The 21527-nt window shown below is 59.4% G+C and overlaps 2 protein-coding genes across 6 annotated transcripts in view; one reads left to right on the forward strand and one right to left on the reverse strand.

Annotated features, from left to right (window-relative positions):
* Positions 1-927: 927 nt before the first annotated feature.
* On the forward strand, positions 928-5256 carry LYL1 (LYL1 basic helix-loop-helix family member). Its single transcript, XM_055543279.1, has 4 exons — positions 928-1667; positions 2602-2957; positions 3041-3132; positions 4210-5256. The coding sequence occupies exons 2-4, from the start codon at positions 2623-2625 to the stop codon at positions 4626-4628; spliced, it is 846 nt and encodes a 281-aa protein (XP_055399254.1). The 5' UTR covers positions 928-1667; positions 2602-2622; the 3' UTR covers positions 4629-5256.
* Positions 5184-21527, reverse strand: part of NFIX (nuclear factor I X) — a 98264-nt gene continuing 81920 nt past the window's right edge. For 3 of the 5 annotated variants that reach the window (XM_055543244.1, XM_055543251.1, XM_055543266.1), the window contains exons 8-10: positions 21076-21251; positions 13760-13851; positions 5185-9409 (exon numbers count right to left, since the gene is read on the reverse strand). In XM_055543244.1, the coding sequence (XP_055399219.1) occupies positions 13780-13851; positions 21076-21251 (248 nt within the window). In that variant the 3' untranslated portion in view covers positions 5185-9409; positions 13760-13779. Of the gene's footprint in view, positions 9410-13759; positions 13852-21075; positions 21252-21527 lie in introns of all 5 variants that reach the window. The other 2 variants (XM_055543258.1, XM_055543272.1) reach the window with 2 other exon arrangements.

Below are 21527 nucleotides of genomic sequence, written 5' to 3' on the forward strand. Positions count from 1 at the left end.
CTGCCCTGCGGCCCCTTGGGCTTGTACACTGAGGCACCCAGCAGCCTGTGGCAACCCTTTCCCCGCCAGAGCTGGGGAAGGCGGCAGCATTAACAAGAGGACTGGGGCAGAATCCCCACCCTGCCACGTGGTAGCCATGGGACCGTGCAGGCAGCCCTTACTGGCATCGTATCGTCTGTACAATGACCCTAAACCTAATTCCAGAGCCCATCTAGTAGGCATCCCAGAGTTAACTCAAACATTCAGAACTGTACTCTGGCTTCCCTGGACAGTAGGATGGTTGTCTGTGGGGTTCTGGGTTTCACTTGATTCCTGAGTGTGAGCCTGCTCGGTGACTCACTCGTGTCTGACTCTTTGCCACCCCATGGACTTGCAGCCTGCCAGGCTCCTCTGTCCACGGGATTTCCTAGGCAAGAAGACTAGAGTGGGTTGCTGTTTCCTTCTCCAGAGGATCTTCCTGACCCAGGGATTGAACCCAGGGGCCTGCCTGGGCACTCCTGCAGTCACACGGGGCAAAGCATGACTGACCCAGGTGGGAGCACGCCAGGGGTGGGAACAGGGTCGTACCTTGAGCTTCATCACCATTCCAAGATATTGACCCAATGCCTCTTTATCACTGTCCACCCTGAAGTGGCCCACACTGTGGGACAAAGGCTGGGGGCCTCTGAGCTGGGGCCATGTGAGCCTGCGGGGAGAGGCCCCGGATGGCGGGGACCTGGTGGGCGCACCTATCAGAAGGTTCGGCCACTGGCACTGGCCGCACCTCCCCAGCTGTGGTATTTTTCTTTAACCCTCCTGGACCTGGCGTGGTGGTGTGGAGGGTGCACCAGGGGCCCAAGACACTGGCCCAGCCTGGACACCCAGGGCCAGACTGTCAACACTGCCCTGCAGTCAGCGCAGGGTGGGGTTGGCAGAAGAGCGAGGAGGCACTCTTGTAGAAAGAGGAACCGGGCAGGCTGAGGAGGAGAAGGGGGCCCCTGGGTCACGAGGCCCCAGCAGAGCCGGAAAGGACTCTCCACCCCCATCAGCACAGGACAAGGGGTATTCAAAGCTGGAGGACAGGCCCAAGTAACATAGGGACTGCTGCATTTCCGCCTCAGTTTCCCCTCTGCATGCAACCGGGCACCTCACTCCCAAGGGTGTGTGCAGGAGCAGGGATCCTGCAGCGCCTGGGGGACAGAAGGTGAGGCCTTGAGGGTGACAGGCGGTCCTGCCTGTGCTGGCGGGGGGCGGGGCCCAGAGGCCCGCGCTCGGGGGATCCCCGCCCGCCGGGTTTCCTCCGGGGTCAGCCCGGCTCCTTATCAGGCGCGGCCAGGCAGCCAGGCCCTTATCTGCACTGGCCCAGCATCCTCCAGCCATTGCGCCAGGGGTGAGAGGGAGGAAACCGGGCCGCCAGGGGCGGGGAGAGGGTGGGCGGCCTGGAGCTGCTCACTTTCCCTGGAGGGACCTGCCCTGTTGCTGCCGCTGCTTCTGCCGCGGTGGCCCTTGGGAGCCAAGGAAGAGGGGTGGCCCGACGCCACAGCCCGGAGGGGTGGCCGACTAACTCCCAGGGCCACGGAGCACAGAGGCTGGAGCAGGGTGCTGGTGTCTCGCCTGAACCTGGAACCGCATCCTAGCCCTGGAGGACAGAGTCAGGGCCATCTGCAGGCAGCCACAACAGTGCTGGGGTAAGAGTGGAGTGGGCCTGAAAACGGGGGATCCCAGACCCACCTGCAGTCATTCATTCTTTTCTGCCTTCATGCATCTGGTGGGCCCACTAAGAGGCCGAGCAGCTTCCCCAGGGTCTAGCTAGGGAAGACAGGGCAAAGGGGCTAGCAATCCCCGACATTGCCGGGACTCGCCGGGCCGCGAGGCCAGCAGTGAGCAGGGCTGTGGAAGCAGGGTGCAAAGGGGTGGTTACTGCTTATGGGTAGCGTGGGTGGGAGGATGCCAGAGCCAGAGAGGACTTGAGCGTGACTGTGTGCCGGGGAATAGGGTTGCATCCGGAGTCAGAGTCAGTGGAGTCATGGGGCTTCTAAGGGGGAGATTTGGGGGGAGGGGGTCACTGGAGTGATTATGGAGGACTTTCAGGGTCTGACATGGAGACAATGAAAGAGCCTCAGGGTTAGAGCCAAGGGCCCCATGGTCAACCTGGGGGGCAGTGGTAAGTGAAGGTCAGCCAGCTATGAAGAGTTGGCAAGGTCCATAGTGTCAATGAAGGGTTTTGGATCTGAGGGTTATGGGGGTATCCTGTGGTCAATGGGTCTGTCATGGGTTCCCTGCCTTGCCCTCCCTCCAGGCTCCAGGCCAGAGAGGGTTCTGAAAGAAGGGAAATTTGCTCAGGGGCTCCGCAACTAAGGCCTCATGGGTCACAGACAGCTCAGAAGCATCACTGCTGAGCTCAGTGCTGCCCTGCACCTCAGTGGGCACCCCCTGTCCTTGTGTTGGACCCCCTCCCATGTCCTGGGAGTTTCTGGGCCCACTTCCCATCTGCCTTTGCCCGTCGGACTGCCACCCCACCCCCACCCCAGTCTCCCTCCAGATGAGGGCTTGCTCTGTTGGGTTAAGGGTAGGGGGTGGCATCTGCCTCCTCCCTCCCCACTGGCTTCATTCCTCCCACAGGTGAGCACCCCCTCGGGGTCCATGTGCCCGCCCGAGGCCCAGGCGGAGGTGGGCCCCACCATGACCGAGAAGGCCAAGATGGTGTGTGCTCCCAGCCCAGTGCCTGCCCTGCCCCCAAAGCCTGCCTCGCCTGGGCCCCCAAAGGTGGAGGAGGTGGGCCACGGAGGCTCCGTCTCGCCACCCAGGCTGCCCCCTGGTGTGCCAGTGATCAGCCTGGGCCACACCAGGCCCCCAGGGGCAGCCATGGCCACCACAGAACTCAGCACCCTCCATCCCCCACTGCTGCAACTCTCTGCTTTAGGAACCGCCCCACCCCCGCTGGCCCTGCATTACCACCCTCACCCATTCCTCAACAGGTCAGTGGGGGACCGGGGCCTGGGGGGAATCCAGGGGCAGGGTCCTTACCCACAAGGCATTAGTGACCCACGACCCCTTACAGCCTCTACATTGGGCCAGCAGGACCTTTCAGCATCTTCCCTAGCAGCCGGCTAAAGCGGAGACCAAGCCACTGTGAGCTGGAGCTGGCTGAGGGTGAGTATGGGTTTATGTCTGCCCAACTGTCTCTCCTGGGGTCCACGTCTGCCCTATAACCTTCCACTGGGAAAACACTGGGAAAAGTGATGCCCCTGCACACAGACACACACAGGGGCTCAGTACTCAGGTTACACTCATGCAGCAAAACCACAGACTCATGGCCAGTTCTACAACAACCCCCGTCACCCAACAAGCCACAGCGATTCATGGCAAAACAGCACAGCATGAGGGCTCCACTCGCATGCACAGCCACACAGGAAACAGCCACAGGGCAACATCCACTCAAGAGACAGCCACAGGACCACAACCACACAGGAGGCAGATACACAACCACAGCCACTGAGGTCCACAGCCACACAGGAATTAGCCACACAACCACAGCCACATGGCAGTGATCACACACCACAGCCATATGGATATGCAGGAGTTCACATGACCACCTGAGAAAGGATAGGACCAATCACGATGAAGGAAACTCTCAGACCCACGAGCACACCCAGCCGCAGAGAGGGACCACACAGAATGGGAATCACAAGGACAGCTCCCCAGCCACATTCCCGAGGGAACCCCAGCTGTTGACATAAAGGAGTGGACAGAGGTACAGGAGGCTTCGGTTATCTGCAACCTGGGCCTGTGATAGTCCTTGTCTAGGCAGCTTGGGGGCTTCCCTCCTAGCTCAGTGGGTAAAGAATCTGCCTGCAGTGCAGGAAACCCGGGTTTGATCCCTCTGTCGGGAAGATCCCCTGGAGAAGGAAATGGCGATCCACTCCAGTATTCTTGCCTAAAGAATCCTATGGACGCAGGACCCTGGCGGGCTACAGTCCATGGGGTCCAAGAGTCAGACACGACTGAGCGACTAAACCACCACCACCAGGCAGCTTGGGGGTGGGGGTGCGGGGGGTGCTAACTGAGCTACACGTGGATCCTACACGTGAACCCCTTGGACGGAGAAAGCCTCAGTCCACTGCCAGTGTTGAAGTCCCCCAAGAGGGTGTTGGGAGTCTCAAGTAAGGGTAGCTGGGGGTGCCTGCCTCTCTTGCGCCATGGCGCCAATCCTGCCACTCCTATCCCCAGGGCATCAGCCCCAGAAGGTGGCCCGGCGCGTGTTCACCAACAGTCGGGAGCGCTGGCGGCAGCAGAACGTGAACGGCGCTTTCGCTGAGCTCAGGAAGCTGCTGCCAACGCACCCGCCCGACCGGAAGCTGAGCAAGAACGAGGTGCTCCGCCTGGCCATGAAATACATTGGCTTCCTGGTGCGGCTGCTGCGCGACCAGGCGGCGGCTCTGGCCGCAGGCTCCGCCCCTCCGGGGCCCCGCAAGCGGCCGGCGCACCGAGGCCTGGACGACGGCGGCGCCCGTCGCGGGCCGTGTCGCAGGGCCGAGGTAGTGGCGCGCCCCCAGCCCGCGCCTTCCAGCGGCCCCGACAGCAGCCGCGGTGGGACGGGCCGACCCATCAAGACAGAGCAAGCGGCTGTGAGCCCAGAGGTGCGATGACCTCCACGATGTCGCCTCTGAGCCGAAGGGCACTGGAAAGCCAGCCCAGGGCCATCTAGGAAGGGGCGGACGACGTGCTCGCACGGCCTGATCTGGACCGAATTCTCCCGAAGAAGGACCAGTGAGGGGTCCCCTACAGGGGAAAGGGCCCGGCGGTCCCGAAGGGCGACCGTCTCCCCCAGGGGCTTGAAGACCCTTTTATCGCCCACGGCCCGCTGGAGGTGGCCTCGTCCGCGTACCCCTTCCGCGGGGTGAGGTCCGGGAACCAACACATCAGAGTGGCCATTGGACTCAAAGGGGGCCTAATTTTTCCGAGCTGGGGTCACCGAGGGAGTTAAGCAGGGGCCTGAGAACACGCTCCTTTCTCACTGGCGCCCCCTCCCGGAGACTGAGAGATCCGCACTCCTCGACGGTGGCGGTGGCCGGCCTGGCTCGAGGCTGTGAGGCGCGGAATCCACGCGGCGACCCCATCCCACCGATCCCGAACCTGCCCCGCACGATTGCGTTAGCGAAGGCTCGGGCGCTCTTGCTTTTGTTTTTCTTTATTTCTTTATTTCACATACACATTAGCCATTCAATGGAGAAGCCGGAGAGAGTCAGGCAAAGATGGTATAACAGAAGCGCAGTGACGGGGGCGGGGTGGGGTGGGGTGGGGCGGGGCGGAGAGGGAACGTACGGGCTGGCTGCCTACTTGCATTCCGCTAGGACACTGAAAACCCAGAAAACAAAACAGACAGTAAACTACCCTTGTTTCTTATGTATCTCAGTGCAGAGACGGGGGTGGAGGGCAGAGAGAGGGGGAGACCAGGCTGAAGGAAGAGGAGCGGAGGGACGGGGACGCTAAGGGGGAAGCACACCAAATCCATTAGTACTATATATAGAGATACTCGTATATACTGCGTTTCTTAGCCTAAGAAGAAACTTGTTTGACGGGACGGGCGGCCTTTGCGGTCCGCGATGCTGGTGCTGGTCGGGCGCACGGATCTCCCGGGCCGAAGCGGGGCTGGCCCAGGCTGGCTGGCGGGGGGACGGGGTGGGGGGCGCCCCAAGGGTGGGTGGGGGGAGCAGAGGTGGGGCTGGGGTGCCCCTCGGGCTCTCGATTGGGGGACGAAAATTCTCGTGACTTTATTGCTCCTTTATTTTCTCTCGTGTGTGGGGGAGGGTCCGTTCAGCACGGTCGGGGTGGGGAGGTGGTGGGTCGTCTGAGCCACCCGGCCCCTCTGGGACCCAGAGCGCGGCGTCCGCTCCGCCAGCACGGGGGTGAGAACAAGGCACTAGGTCGGCCGGCCAGCGCGGGGGCGGGTGTGTAAGGCAGTCGACGGGGGTTGGTTGCAGGGTGGGTAGGATGGGGCTGTGTGCGGGGCCGTGTGCGTGCGTGCGTGCGTGCGCGGGCCTGGGCGAATCGACCTGTCAGCTTGGCTGGTCCTATCCTGGAGCGTCGAGCCTTCCCCGTGCTCCCCGGAGGGTGACGGTGGTGGGGGGCGGGGGTGGGAGAAGTGATGTCGAGTCGCGGGCGCCGGGGAAGGGGGAGGGTGGGGTGGGGAAGAAACTACCAACTTGCCGAGCGCGCTCCTGATAATGCTGGTGAGGGTCAAGTTGGCGTCTGGCTCAAAGAAGGACGCTTTGGGGACCTCTGAGGGAGGGAGGGGACCTTTGTTCGTTGGCATTGACCTCTGCGGGGGAGGGGCTGGGGACCCGCCGCCGCGCCCCCGGGCCCGGACCGTGGATCGGGCGAGGAGGGGGCGCTGGGCCCCAGGGAAGGGACGCCCGGGGAGACCCGCGGCCAGAGCAGCCCGCCGCCGGGCGCACGCCGCTGTCCCGTTCCGTTAAACTCAACAAAGAAGGGATATGCGTGTTCCTAACAAGTGCAGGATATTTAATTGATTCATAAACTTATGTATAATAGTTTGTGGGTTTTTTAAAACGTACTTTATAATGTAAGAAGCACCAGGGTTTTTATGTTGAATTATCTTTAAAATAATTTTCTCTCGTCCTTTTCCTTTTTGATCTTGTGTTGATTTTTAATGTCGAGGTTTTTTGTTTTTTTTTTTTTAATTCTAAAATGTGAACGTTTCCTTCAGCCCTCCCACCGAAACCGAGAACGAACGACGAAGCAAATAAAAACCCCAGATCATCCTCGTCAACGCAGGAAAACGACTTAAAAAAAAAAACTGAAAACGAACAAAAAAAAAAAAAAAAGGAAAAAACACTCAGCTTTCGTTATCCCCGCACAGGGCGGGGCAGGCCCGGTTCTTTTAGCGTCCCCAGAGCCGCGAGGACATTACAACAAAAATAGAAATTTTTTCTTAATCTCTTAACATACAAAGATAGGAAAACTCTCTGATGCATTGCACTTGGTTCAATGAAAAAAAAAAAAGTTCATTTCCCCCATATATATTTTTGTGGGTTTTTTTTTCTCTTCTAACACGTCCCCACATCTCCTGTCGCCCTCGTCTGCCCCTCACAACGACACTTAGGAAAGGAGCGGCCCCCCACCCCCGTGCCCACCCGGGCAACCCTACAGGGCGCGCTCCCGCCCCGGCCCAGCTGGCCTGCAGCTTCCGACCTCGCCTGGGCGGGCGCCCCGCAGACCCCCTGCCCCCGAGGGCCCACCGCGCCCGCCGCCCCGATTGTCTTCGAGGGAAGGGGCGCGCGCGGCCGGGCAGGGGGACGGGGTCCCTTCTGCTCCCCTCTCAGCTCTGACCCTGTTTAGCCAACCAAACTGAAAAATCATTGCACTTTGACCGCGCGTCACGCCCGGCCCACCCGGCCCCCCACCACCCCCCGCCCTACTCCCCACGACCCCCAGGCTCCCGCGGGTTCCCCCGTCCCCTGCTTCTCAGACCCGGTCCTCCCCGAGGGCTGCACGCGGATGGGGGAGGGGCTTCGCTCGACTTCCAACAAAAGCCACCCCTGGGGCCAGCCACCTCCTTGGTTCCAGCTGGGGAGGAGGCGACCGCTCGCCGGCCCCTCTGGCCCTAGGTGAGGGCCCTCCGCTCCTCCCCAGCCTCCTCCCTCCCCTCCTTCCCTCCCTTCGCTTGGGGCCACAGCCTCACAAACTAGATTCACAATAAATAAAGCCCAAAACCCACCCCTATGTGGTGCAATGTTGGGTTGCTTGACTTTCAGAGGATCCTGACCTGTGCTTTGTGTTTTCATACAGTTAAGGAGAGAGAAAGAGAGAGGCACAAGGACTCCAGAAAGGGGCGCAGGAGGGAGATGCAGGGAGGAGGGAGTAAGGCACAGAAAGACAAGCCAGCGGGGCCAAGCCACACCCTGGAGGGGGCTGGGCGTGCTCTTGCTCCCATCCCTCCCGGGGGGCTTCTGAAGACCCTCTGGACATGCCCCCAACCATCCCTTGGAGGAGGAGGGGGCTGCGGTGGGGAGGAGGTGGGGGGGGGGAGAGCTACTTCTTGCGGTGTGTTATCAAATTGTTCCCAAGTTGCTCAAATGGAGGGGTTCCCAATTGCAACAGCAAAGACCGAAACAATGAATGCCCCACCCCTAAATAAAGAGTAAAGACATTACAGCTGAAATCCAGAGAGAAGTGGCCATGGGGGTGGTGTGGTGGGGAAAGGGGGGGTAGGGCAGAGAAAGCTCCAAAACACTTTTTGAAAAAGGACGACACCCAACACCCTCCAAAGGAACTGAAAGTCGGCGAGCAGGACGCCTACCTAGCGCAGGTGGAGGTTTAGCCGACGGCAGCGGCGGCAGCTGCCTCACTCTCGCTCGACTCCGGGGTCCCCTTTCTGCTCCACTCTCCAGCCCCGCCGCGGCAGGGCTGTCTGCGGGAGGGGCAGGGGCGGGGACCGATGGGGCCGAGCACGGGCACCCGCATGCGGGGCTGGGGTGTGGGCGCCACCTGGGGGCCCCGCTCCCCTCACTCGTGGCCGGCCAGGACAGCGACCTTCCGGGCCTGCCTCAGGAGAGAGGGGAGAGGGCACCTGTCCCGGGCTGGGAGGGGCCGTCTGGAAAAGCATTCCGATTTTTCTCCTATGGACTGTACAGAGGGGTTTGGGGCCTGGGGAACTGGCCCTGCAGCTCAGGATGGGGTGGCAGAACACCCTCCTTTCTGGAAGCATGAAACTAGCTCCAGGAGATGCCCCTTTCCTAGCCAGGGTTGGGGGGGGGGCACTTGTAGCCCAAGGGAAGGGCAGTGGGATCTCAAGGCTACCCTGCCTCACCCAGTCCAGGCCAAGAAGCCAGAGGCAAGGCAGGGAGGGAGGGAGGGAGGGGGTGGAGTCTGCAGGGGAGAGCCCTGGGGATCTGCACCCCATCATCTTTACAAGCTGGTCCTCTGAGCTCCCAAGTGAAGCTCCGGCTGGAGTCAAGGGTGGGGTTCCCCTGGGAAGGGTGAGGGTAGGGGACAGGCCCCTTCAGAATTGTGCTGGTTGCTTTGTTTGGGGATTTTGCTCCTTCCCCAGAAGGCCGGGACGGGATGTGGGGGGAGGAAGGCAGTTCTGCATCCTTTCTTTCTGTCCTCTATTTGACAGAGTCCGTTTTGCATGTTTCTTTCTGCTTGGCTGCTGGCGCACAGCTCCACCGAGACCTCTTCCGAGGCTCTCTGAGAACTGAGCTGCTTCTGGGGGCCTGCAGGGGTCCCCGGGCTGGAGGAGAGAAGGGCTGAGTGGCTGACGACGTCTAATTTTTGCTTTTCGGTGGGGCTGGGCTGGGCTGGGGGATTTTTTTTCCACGTCTCAAAATTTCTTCTCCCCCCGTTTGAGGAACCTCTTCTTTTCATTTTGTCATTTCTTTTGTCGATCTTATCAGAGGAACCAGGACTGAAATAGGACAAACAAAAAAAGAGGTGATATTGAGATGAGCAGGGGTCTGTGCCTTCTTGCCCCTACCTGGTCCTGGGACTCCAGGTTGGTTCCTGAAGCCCCAGGGGGGTTCCAGCTCCAGTCGAGTCAAGGACACCAACACCTCCCGCAAGGGTCCCTCCTATGGGAATCCTACTCCCCCAAGAGACCCGCCTGCAGTGCAAGAGTCCAGCTGGCCTTCCCGTGGGCACAGTGCCCAGCGGGTGGGACCCCCATGGCTGGCGCTGGCACGGGCACAGACCTGGGATCTGGCCATGTTTCCAATTGTTAGGTTTTTGTGTGGGTCCTGGAGCAGGGGGGAGGATGCCAGGCTACAGCTTTTGTCCCCAGAGGGGTTTGGGGAGTGGGGTGGGGCAAGCCCAGCTTCTTGCTGAGTTTTCTGTCTCTTTAGATTAAAAGCAGAAATTCCCATCTGTATACCTCAGCTAAGGTCCCACAGGCTGAAAGGCTGGGGAGGAGTGGGTACCACATGACTTTTGTCCCTCGCAGTACCAGGCCGAGGGGAAGGGATCAGTAGCCCAGTGGGCACCACGCCCTGGGGAACAACCTGAGGCTCCTCCAGTGGGCAGCTGCTTCCCTCAGGATGCCAGCAGGGGGCGCTGCCTTCCCACAAACGCTCTGGCAGCCGCTAAGCACAAAACACACCCAGGGTGGACCCCCGGGACTGGGCTGCCTGGCAGTACCCTGCATAAAAGGCGCTGGCCCCACCTCATGGCCAGAAGGATGGGGTGGTGGGGGGCGGGGCTCCTCTATGGTCTACAGTGCCTGGTGGTACCCTTGGGACAAAATTGAAGGAGTCCTTGAACAAAATGCATCCTGGGGTCTCTCCCAGGCACTGGGTCACAGACTCAGGTCAGCAGAGGCCAAGCACAGCTAACTACAGAGCACGCACAGGTATAGACGCATTCTGTACGCATCCCCACTCCAACCCTGCACAGAAGCCAGGTGAAGGGAGGGCGGTTGTCCTGCACAAGGCCACACAGCCCACACGGCCGAGCAGGGACTCAATGCAGGGGGCAGCTTCGAGTCCATGCTCCTCACTGCTGTGTGTGGCACGTTCCCAGGGAGGCAGGGTCTATGGTGACCAGGACACCCGCACTTTGCCAAGGCTGCAGCCAAGGCGGCCACGTTGGGGTGAGGGCCTAGGGTGGCTAGGTCAGCCAAATTTTCAAAACAAGCTGAAAGTCCAGACAATTTCATGTGAAAATTTCCAATATTTAAAAGATGTGTTTTAGTCACACAGATTATGCCTCCTGGTCAGGCTCTGGTTTGGAACTGCAGGCCATCGTCCACTGTGAGGTGGAGACTTCGAGTTTTAGAGTTAGAAAGGGCCCTGATTCTATGAGCGAATGGATGTTTGCTAGACATGTTGTGGGAGTCACTTCCTGAGGTATGTGAGTCAAATCGTTCTGTTGTACACCTTAAACTTATACAAGACCATCTGTCAATTATATCTCAGTAAAACTGGAAAAAAGAAGAAAGAAAGGGCCTCGGAGATCATCTAGAACTTTCTGGGATGATGGAAATATTCTCTAGTTGTGCTGTCCAACGCAGTAACCACCAGTAACACATGGCTTCTAAGCAGTTGAAATGCGTCTAGTGTGCCCGAGGGTCTCAATTTCTCTCTAGTTATTTGAACAGCCATATGTGGCCAGTGGCTACCACACTCGACAGTGCAGATGGGGGAGCACTTGGCCATGTGGGGGTTTGGGGTTGCCACGGTGACTGGGGGCACTGCTAGCATTTCCTGGGCAGGTGAAGACACCACGCTTCCTGCCATGTGTGGACAACACGCACAGAGACCTGCCTTCCTGCGGGGGAGCCCCTGGAGCCCCTACCCAGAATCCAACCCCATCAACTGATTTGAGGCCAGAAGGAGGCGCAGGGGGGCCTGGTAAGGTGTGGGCGGAAGCCAGGGCTGAGGCCTTCCCAGAGCGCCTGGAGGAGGGCGGCTGCAGCAGCAGGCTTCTGGCCCGAGGGAGAGGGGAGCTTCCTGGGTGAGCCCCTGGTCCCTGCAAGCTCGAGTGCTGAGTGTTCCCTGGGACACCAAGGAGGGACTACACTGGCACCCTTACACCACCTCCCTGGCTGTGAGCCCCCCCCTCCCCGCTTCCTGAGCGGGAAGAGGCTGGGATGACGGGGCAGGGAGGGCCTGTTTGGCCCCTCTGCCCATGGCAGACCAGACCAAGGCCCCAGGCTGTCCCCTGTGGGGGTCTCCTGAGCTGCACGGCGGCAGTGGGGGGTGGGGGGGACAACCACCAGTGCTCAGGTTGAGGGGCCCCCTCAGTGGAGGAAGACTCCAGTTCCAGTTCCAGGCCTAGAGTTAGGGACAAAAACAACTCCAGTGGGACTCCCTGGTGCTGCCCCGCGGGTCCCGGGAACGGGAGGTCTGCTGCCAAGCCCGGAGTGGCTTTTTCTGCTTACCCCTCCCTGTTTCCTGAGCCAGGTCCAAAATTGATTAAAACTAAGTAAAAAGCGCTGCCCAGGGAATGACAAAATTGCTAAAATTCTCTTTTCTTCCCTCATTCTATTGTTCTCTCTCCATCTGGTGCTCCAGAGATCGGCTAAAGTCACTGGTTACTGTGGAAACCACCCCCCACTGTACCCCCTGCACCCGCTGCAGCAGCCTGCCTGCCCCCAGGCCTAAGGGCTCCCTGATCAGCTTGTCCGACTCCTCTGGCCCCCCAACCCCCATCCCCAGACACCTGCCTGCTCAAGGCCCTGGGCCCCAAAGCTCCTTGTAGGAACCAGGGGAAGAAAAAATGTTTCCCAAACTTGTCTCAGATTCTGAGTTGGCCCCACTATCCAACCAAAGTGAGCAGAGAAAGTGAAGCAGGGAGAGCATGAGGAGGCGGAAATGGGGTGAACGGGGAGGGAGGGCTCATGGCTGTGGTCCCCTAGAGTGAGCAAGCACGAACATACTATACAGTCAGAGCTGCAGGGCGGGCAGCCGGAGGAGGGAGGGTGGGCAGGCCGGCACGCTGGAGCCCTGCCGCCTGGTGCCAGCCCCGAGCCAGGAGGGGAGGCCCGCCTGCTGTCCCTTCCTCTGGCACCCCCTCCTGCCCTCTACCAGCAGGGCTCTCGCAGCCTCCCTGGCACAGAGCGGAGGGGGCTGGCTCCAGCCCCTGCTCGAAGCCATTGTTTTTCTTCTCAACACCCCCAAGTTCAAGTTCATCTGGGTGTTACATCATGTCTGGTTGCTCCTGGAAACCAGACGGGTCAGACGTGACTCTGGGGAAAGGGGGTGGGAAGCTGGAGGGGGCTGAAGTTCTCCTCCCCTCCCCTCCTTGCCACTAGGGAGCTCTGAAGTTTGAAGTCTGACAAAGTTTTTGGCTTTTTTTTTTAGGGAGGGAAAGGAAAAGGGAAAAAAACAAAACCTTAAACCACACACACAAAACTTCCATCCACCAACTTTCTTTGGACCTGGGCCTCAGAGCAAAGAGAGAGCGGAGGCTGAAAGAGGTGGCCTGGGGGCTAAGGAAGCCTCCAAGGCCCTGGGCTCACAGGGCGATGTTTTTGTCGAATGTGCAAAAGAAAAAGATCTTTGCCTGTTCTCCCTCCACTCCCCAGAAGCCCACACTGTAAACGCTGCCTGGGCCCTGCTCCTGGGGCTGGTCCCGCCTGTGCCCTGAGGGCCCTGGGTTCTACAGGTGGGTGCCAGCCTCCTAGGGATGGGAATAGGGCAGAAGGCCTGCGAGCACCAGGGTGCAAAGACGCCTGCGCAAAGCCGGGTCCAGGGGCCTCCAGCAGCGGGGCTGGGGGTACATTTCCTCGTGAGAACCAGGGGCAGATAGGAGCAGGACTAGCGGCTCCAACAGCCTGGCCACCCCTCTGACAGGATTCACAGGACGTGGGGGAGGTACCTCCAGGGCAGCTTTGGGCCCTGCCTCACCCCAGTGCCAGAGTCTCTGGGCACGTGGCCCACCCAAATCCAAGGAAAGGGGAGGGCCAGGGGCAAGCACATGCCCCAGAGCGGCAGGAAAGCAACCAGGCAGACCTTGTCCTCCTGATGGAGCCTCCCACTTCCACCTTCGCTTCCATCAGGCCTGGCCCAGAGCGCCTCTAGCCTTGGGTCCTTGGCTGCCTTCCCCAGGGCCAGGGCTGTCAGAGCTAATTATCCAATTAGCTGATTAGCCAGGGGGCCTGGGGGCTGCCTGGGGAGGCAGGCTCAGCTGGGCGTGCAAAGCCTGAGCCCTCCAGCCCTGCCCCGGCCTCTTCTCCCGACTGCCCCGAGGACCCTGGCCTCCTCCAGAACACTGGAAGGCCCCCACCCCTGCCTGTGTCCACTTAGTGGGCAGGGCCTCCTACCTGAGACTGCTGTGGGATGTTCAGAAAGTTGCCGTCCCGGGGTCCGATGCTGACAAACCGGTTGGCAGAGGAGGCGCCTGTCGTTGCGAATGCTGTGGGGAGCAGGGGAGAGAGGGAGAGACCCCGTGAGGACCGGGGTCCCACCCGGGCACTGCCCCGTAGGGCTGCTGAGAGAGGGAGAGACTGGGTTAGACCATGCTGCCTGGGCTGAGGCTGGCGGCGGGAAGGCCAGGCCGGAGGGGCCCCCTTATCCTCTCACTGACCAGGAGCTCGCAGTCCCCCGGCCCCGGCACTCCATCTGCCGCAGCCAGGGAAGCTCTTCTGTGGCCCTGGAGGCTCTAGCTGTGGCCCGGTGGACCCAGTTCTGTCCCCTCCTCCCAGAGCACCTGAAGTAAGAACACTTGCTTTCCTGCTGGGCCTCTTGGTTTTGGAGAGAAGGGAGCCCAGGAGGCTGGGAGCTCTGGGGACTGGCCCCGCCCTGCTGGGAGAAGGCCATCTCAGCCGGGCTACCCCTCCAACAGGGGCGCCTGGTTGGGTGCTGCACCTCTTACCACCCTGGGCCCAAGGCCTGGGCCCGTGGCTTGGGGAACTTGAAGGGTCCCAGTAGAGGGCTAAGCTGGGTGGGACAGGTCAGAGAGGGTCTGGGAGCTGGCTGCTGGCTCAGGCGCAGGGGCGGCAGGGCTCAGGCCTGGCAGGCATTCTCCTCCTCTGATGGATGAGCCAGCTCCTATGGTCCTGCGGTTCCCAGGGACCAAGATGGGCCCACGTGCAGAGAAGGAGGAGGCCGGAGGGCCTGGCAAAGCCCCAGGGTGTGGGCAGCAGAGGCAGTTGTTCTGAGGCCTGAGGGGGCAAACGGGCCAAACATTCTGGAGCTCTTCTGGGTTGTCTGGCTGGAGCCCTACGGGAAGGAGCCGGCCCTGTACCCTGGGAGGAAGGAAGCCCCCAGAAAGGATGAGGAGTGTCACAGGCTAACTGGGAGTCCCCCTCCCATCCCTCCCAGCACAGGATACACCCCAGGGACCCCGTGCTCACCAGATTCTGTCCATAAGCGGCCCCCAGCCACCCAGCAGCTTGGCCCCCCTCCCACCCTGCCCACCTCCAATGACCATGACCATGACTTCGTGTCTTGTGGCAAATGCAGATGAGAAGATGACGTGAAGAGGATGAAGAGGGGAAAAGAACTCAAACCATGAAAAAAGAAGGTGAGGCAGAGAGCGCGCGGCCGAGAAGAGTGGTGAAATGGGCCGCCCCTTCCGCCGCCATCCCCGAGTCCTGGCCCACAGCCTGCCAGCCCCGAGCGCTGCCCACCCCCGCCCACTGTCCCCCAGACGGCACACCGCCCACCCTCCGCCTCTCCTGTCCTTCATGCGTCGTCGGGTCTAGCTGGGGCCTCTCAACTCAGATTTTTCTCTTCCCTTTGACAAAATTTGTCATCGGTTTAAAAAAAAAGAGAGAGCGAGAGAAAGAGATGAAGTAAGCCAAGGTCCAGAGCCCTTCCTTGTTCTTGGAACATCCAACCTGGGAAGAAATTGAGGGAAAGGGGAGGGATGGGAGGGAGGGTAAAAAAAAAAGAGGAACAACGAGAAACCAAATGTGAGACTGAAGGCTGGAGGGGAGGGGATCAGGGGCTGGCCTGCTGCAACTTTAGAGGCCTGAGGGGCCCAGAATGAAGGTGAGGGGGCAAGGCAAAAAGGGGATGGTGGCGTCGCCTTGTGGTCACATTCAATTTTCTTGGTGTGGGGGGAGGGGCACAACGAAACAACAAAAAATCAAAAAACGAAAAAACGAAAAATGAAAAAAAACAGCAGTTAGGCATGAAGATGGCATGGCTGTGCCTCCCCTCCCCCCGCCCACCCTGGCCAGCACCCCTGGCCTGGGTGCCCCCACTGTGCCCCCTCTCCCGCCCCCCGGAGGGGCCTGGGCCAGGGGCCCCAGCTGGGAGCAGTGGGCGGGCAGCGGGGCTCGTGGGGTGCTGGCTGGTGCAACTAAGGCCCCAGAGGCCAAGGTCGGGGGCTCAGCTCTGTCCTCATCTGGGTGGGAGGCACTCTGGGCTGGGGGGCTTTGGCAGTGAGAGAGGGGACTCTTCTTTTTGCAGTGGAGACTGTTTGGACGGGCCGGGGATGCTGGGCGTTGTGGTTTCGGTTTCATCGTCCACTTACAAGGTGACGGAGGAGTCAAGGCGGCGCCGTCTGGGGCAGTGCTGGTGGATTTGGAATCAGGCATAGGAAGGGGCACAGGTCTGGCCACTGGAGGCGGCGGTGGTAGCAAAAATGACCCCGGGACTTTGCCCTGGCCGCTACCGTTGGGCTGCGAACAACATAAATAGAGTGACGCATGAAGGCACATCACACACAGACACACGCTCCCCTGCGCGGACACGCCAGCTCGCTCCTGAGAGCCGGTGGCGCTCCCGGCGGAAGATGCGGGGTGGGGTTCTCCTCCAGGGCGCCAGGATGGTGAGGGCATGAGGCCTCTATTTGGTCTCTCAAGTGTTTCTCTTTTTTTTTTCCGCAGTCCTCTTTCGAAGTGGTGGGAGGGAGGAAGGGGGATGTCCGACGGGTGGTTTGTTATTTCTCAGGGAACAGGTTTCAGGTACCAAAACTTGCCATTTAACTATACAAGCAGCTGCGCTCTGAACTGTCACACTCTGAAGACTTTCTCCTATGGCAGCAAAGATGCACCAGCTTACTCCCTGTGCTCCCCCAAAACACACACGTGCCTCCCCTGGGTGGGCTCCTGGGGTAGGATCAGCTGACCCAACCAAGGACCATGGGCCCACCAGCATGTGCCCTGTGTCATGGCCTCGGGGGGAAGCCAGGGCATGTGCCTGAGGACAGTGGATGCTAGCCTATCTGCTACAGAGCAGCCCAAGAGGAAATCCCATTGCTGGCAGCCCCAGTTCCCCCAGAAGCCGGGACCAGCTACCAAAGCCACAAATTGTTCATTACTCCCTCTTGTGCCTTAAACTTGAGTTTCCTCCTCCAGGCCCCACGTGTGGCCTTGTGTTCATCAGCCTCTGGGGTTCAGGGCATGACGGCCCCACAGAGAGGGGCAGAGGTCCCTGGCTCCTGGCAGACACAGCTTCCCTGGACTTTGTACCTCCTGCTGCTCCAGGCAGTGCTCACTATGACCACCTGCAGCCTGGGCTCACGGGGGCCAGGCCAAAACTCTTCCTCCTAAACTGGCCTCTCTCCTGTGGCTCAAACCTCTGTCCTCCCAGCACCCCCCTGGTTTAAGACCATGGGAGGTTCACAAGCTCTTCCTCCTGTTAGCAAACCCTATAGAATCCAGCCCTACTCTGTCTCCAGCTCTGTCCTCCTTCGATCCTGACTGATGTCTCCTGGACTATGAACATGAGACTCCAAGGGGCCTCCCCTCTGCAGAGACTGCTCTTCAGCTCAGCACCTGTCACTGAACCAGGCACCCCACCCAGGCTGTCCAGTCCTCCAACCGCCTCTAAGGTAGTGGTTCTTGTTTCTGCCTGCCCCCAGGGGTACTGACGGTGTCTGAGACATTCTGGTTGACATAACTTGAGGGTGTGGAGGCTAAGGATGCTGCCTGACACCCACCCTATGGACCCCCAGGACCAAGGCCCAGTGGTCCACAGGTTGATGGTCCCGAACCCTTAGGAGAAGGGAAGCGCCACTCTCCCCCGTTCACAACAGAGGAAACTGAGGCTCCTCATGGTTAAGCATTCTAGCCACGCTGCAATGGGAAAGGCCTGAAGTTCATGGCCACGTCTGTCTGATTCCATGGACCCAGAGACTTATCAACCCTCTTCCCAAATCCAAAGGAGTTCAGACACCCCAGTGCTCCAAAACCTTCCATAGCTACGATGACATCTGACATAAAACGTCGTCTCCCCAGTCAGGCTGTTGGTTCCAAGCAAGAGCATGCCGCCAGCTCTGCAGGGTGAGGCCGATACAGAAGTGGCAACTGCGTTCCCTCATTTCTACAGCCTATCTGGTTCCCATCTTGCTCTTCCATCAGGACAGGAAGTAGAATGGTCCCAACCGATCACAGCCTTACTCCTCTCCAGGCTGTCCTGAGCTTGGGCTCCGGGGGCGGCCGGGACACGGCAGCTTTCTGGGCAGCCGCTGTTCCCGCAGGGTGGCCTCTGCTTCCCCAAGAGCCTGTCTCCCTCGAGGAGGATCTGAATCACTAATCTCATCTGATAAAACAAATCCTAGCCCGATACGGCCAGACATGGAAAGCTGCTGATTTACAACATTCAGATTCTAGAAGCAAGTCCCAACCAGGCTAGGCTGTCTCCGCTCTGGTTGGGGTACGAGTTGAAGTTTTAAAAAATCTCAAGATCTTGGGACTTTGTGGTGCCTTAAGACCTCGTGAGTTAAGAGCTTAGAAGTAAACTAGAAGCTGGGATAGCACCTCCCTTTCATCTGACAGATGAAGATGCGGGCCTGGCCACTCTGCAACTGGAGAGCGAGGCCGAGCTGGAACCAGGCTTTGTGCCTCTCAGAGCCATGGCCTCCCATCAATCCCTGGATCTTTTCTATCGTGCTCACTTGACGGTCTCTTCTCTATGCCAGAAATACAGCTAACTGGGCACCCTCTTTCTGCCCTTGGCGTGTCTTATAATCAGCAGTTCCCAACCTTTTTGGCACCAGGGATTGGATTCGTGGTAGACAATTTGTCCACGGACTGGGGGGAGAAGGGGATGGTTTCGGGATGATTCAAGCGCATTACATGTACTGTGCACTTTATTTCTAACCTAATGCCACTGCTGATCTGACAGGAGGTACTGGTTCATAGCCCAGAGGCTGGGGACCCCTGCCCTAAGTGGATCTCCACTTGGCCTTGGTCTTTACTGACCTGATTTTCTCAGTCAGGGACTTACACTGGGGTGTCAGAGGTACCTGGGAACCATTCTGCACACTGTAAAATTGTGTATGCATGTAATGTTCTGCAAAGATGGTTCATATCTTCAGATTCTCAGGAGGTTATAATTTACTCCTCTAGTCTCTACATCAGTGGTTCCCCTGACGAAGTGGGTCCCCTGACCAGAAGCAGCAGCGTCACCTGGGAACTTGGGGAGAAATGCAGATTCTACACCCCACACCAGAGCTGCTGAGTCAAACTTAGATGAGGCCCAGCCACCTGTGGGTCACCTCCAAGTCACTCTCACACACGCTATGACTAAGAACTACTACTCTGGGGTGGCTATGCTGCAAGCACAGTCCAGTACCCCCACCCTCTGCCACCAGGTCAGCTGCAGAGCCCAGGGCCTCTGGCTCCTCCTCCACTCCACAGTGCCATCTCTAGTCTCCTCTCAGAAGCCGGACCCCAAGGAGCAGGCTCACTGCAGACTTCCACCCCAGACCCAACTCTCGGGCACAACAGGCCACAGAGGAAACCTAGAGAGACTGCTCTCCAGCCAAACTAGACTTTCTCTTTAACCAGAGGGGCTGTTTGCTCCCCTGTCAATAAATAGCTTTTTGTCAACGGTCTACTCAGAGCAAGCACCTGCCTTGAGAAGAGAACTTTGGAGGCCAAGGAGCCCTTGATCTTTTCTTTGTTTGCCATGCCACATGGCTTGCAGGATCTTAGTTCCTTGACCAGGTACTGAACCCAGGCCTGTGGCCATGAAAGCGCGGAGTCATAACCACTGGATGGCCATGGACTTCCTGAGCCCTTGATCTTGAGTGCTCAAGTCAAGGGGCTGTCAGGATGCCCAGGGATGGACTGACCCACACCCTTGAGGGTCCTGTGGGTTAGCTTTGGTTCTCTGGGCTAAGTCGGTTCCCCAGGTGGGTCACATTTCAATTGAAACCCCAGATGCCCCCATAGCTGAGAAGCAAGAACAGCAAGATTCCTAGCCCCTCTGATCCAGATTCCAGAATCCACGACCCCTGGGGCTGGGATACAGGCTGGCAGCTCCCGTAGACTCCACTGGCATCTCTGAAGGAAGCACAGGAGCTGTTGCGAATCGTGTCCACTTTTCCCTCAATGCCCCTACTAGTGGACAGAGCTTGTCCAGAGAGGTGGGCAAAACTCTGCATATGCCAAGGAGCTGCAGAGCCAGCAAAAGAAACCCTCGCAGGAAAGAGGGGAAAAAAAGATGAGAAAAGCAGAAAAGGGGAGAAGAGCAGGAGGGAGGGAAGAAGACTGGCCTCTGCCCTGGACAGCAAGAACAAGGGGGCCGAGCTGCAGCCCTGTCCCACATCGAGCCCGCCAGCACTATGCAAGCGCCCTGCGGCAGCATCAGGCTGAGCAGCTGAGGGCCGCCCCTCTCCCGGGGCGGCTTCTGGCACGGGGCTCCAGATGCCTTTCCCTGCCAGGGCACTTTGAGTGTCTGCCACACCTGACCTCTCACGGTGCAGTTCCAGGCTGGACCAACTGGGAGGCAAGCAGCTGGGCCTTCTTATAGCATGCTGCTGGAGTTCCAGAACATTCCCAGAGGTCTAGAGATCACCATGCCCCAACCTGGAATGGTCTCCCAGGAACTACACAAGGACCACTGTCCCACTGAAGGGTCACGGTTGGCTCATTGCCATCGGGAATAGTTCTCTGCTCAGTGGATCTGTGTCTCTGCTCTAGGGCTCGCTGATGGAGAAGGACAGTGGGCCTCAGAGCTCCATGGGGAGCCGTCTCTCACCCAGGCTGAGGAGCAGAAAGACTTTATTCCAGAACCGTGACTGACCTGAGAGCCCCTCATTAAGAGTCCCGCCAACAGGAGTCTCATGACACAGCCTGTGGAAGGAAGCCTGCCCTCTCCCAAGGGCTTCTCACTGGGGATGAGGAAGGTGCCCCCGAGCACACTGAATCTGGAGACGGTCACGACCAACACAGCTGGACAGAGGGCGCTGTCGCTGGCATCAAGTGGGTGGGGGCCAGGCATGCTGCTGAGCACCCCAGAGCGCACAGGACATTCCCACACCACAGAGAACGAACAGTCCCAGGTGTCAGCAGTGGGAATCCTTGGTCTAGAACCTATCAAATCCTTGCACCCCTGAGGTTTAAGAGGGGTGTCAGGAGCTAAGGGGTCTGGGCCCAGATTGGACAGATCATTGGTCCACCCCTGCTACGGGGAAAGACCAGAGGAGGGTAAAGAGCCCAAGCAAGACGGGCCCAGCCACTGCCCCATCCTGTCTGGACCGGGATGAAGAGGCCCCGGGCGGACACGTGGAGCCCTGCTCCTGGACCCAGAAGACTGAGGTGTTCGGTAGTCCCAGCTCTTGGCTGCTCCAGCCCCAGGTGGGCTCCCGGCTTTGGGGCCCTCTCCCCGTGAGCCCTGAGACAGACAGACAGACGCAAAGATGAGCTGTAGTGGGGCTCGTGGGGTCCTCTGGACTCACCTGTCCGGTGGCCTGGCCCGAGCCATCCGAGCACACAAACTGCACAAACTCCTTCAGCGAGTCCTGCCCGTGGTGGTGGTGGTAGCGGATGGTCGGGTGCGTGAAGTACGGGCTCGACTGCTGGATGATGGATGTGGAGGGGAAGTGCAGCGCTGATGCCGTGGCCCGGGGGCTCCCTGCATGCACGCGGCAGGAAGGAAAGGGCATCGTCAGGGCCTAGAAGGCCGTGGCGAGGGACACTGAAGATGAGGAGACCTGCAGGTCAGAGCCCTTTGGGTCCAGAGAACGGGGCAGGAGCAGGGCAGGGACCAGGGTAGGGAGAGTGAGGCGCTGACTGCTAGTGTAAAAGTGTGTAAGATGGCACCAAAAACACTCAGTAAAATCAAAGTAAATAATATATGCATGCAATATTTTTAAAAGTTGAATTGGCAAAACTAGGGATGGCCCAGAGA

This window comes from Bubalus kerabau, chromosome 1 (assembly GCF_029407905.1).
Source record: "Bubalus kerabau isolate K-KA32 ecotype Philippines breed swamp buffalo chromosome 1, PCC_UOA_SB_1v2, whole genome shotgun sequence".
NCBI lineage: Eukaryota > Metazoa > Chordata > Mammalia > Artiodactyla > Bovidae > Bubalus > Bubalus kerabau.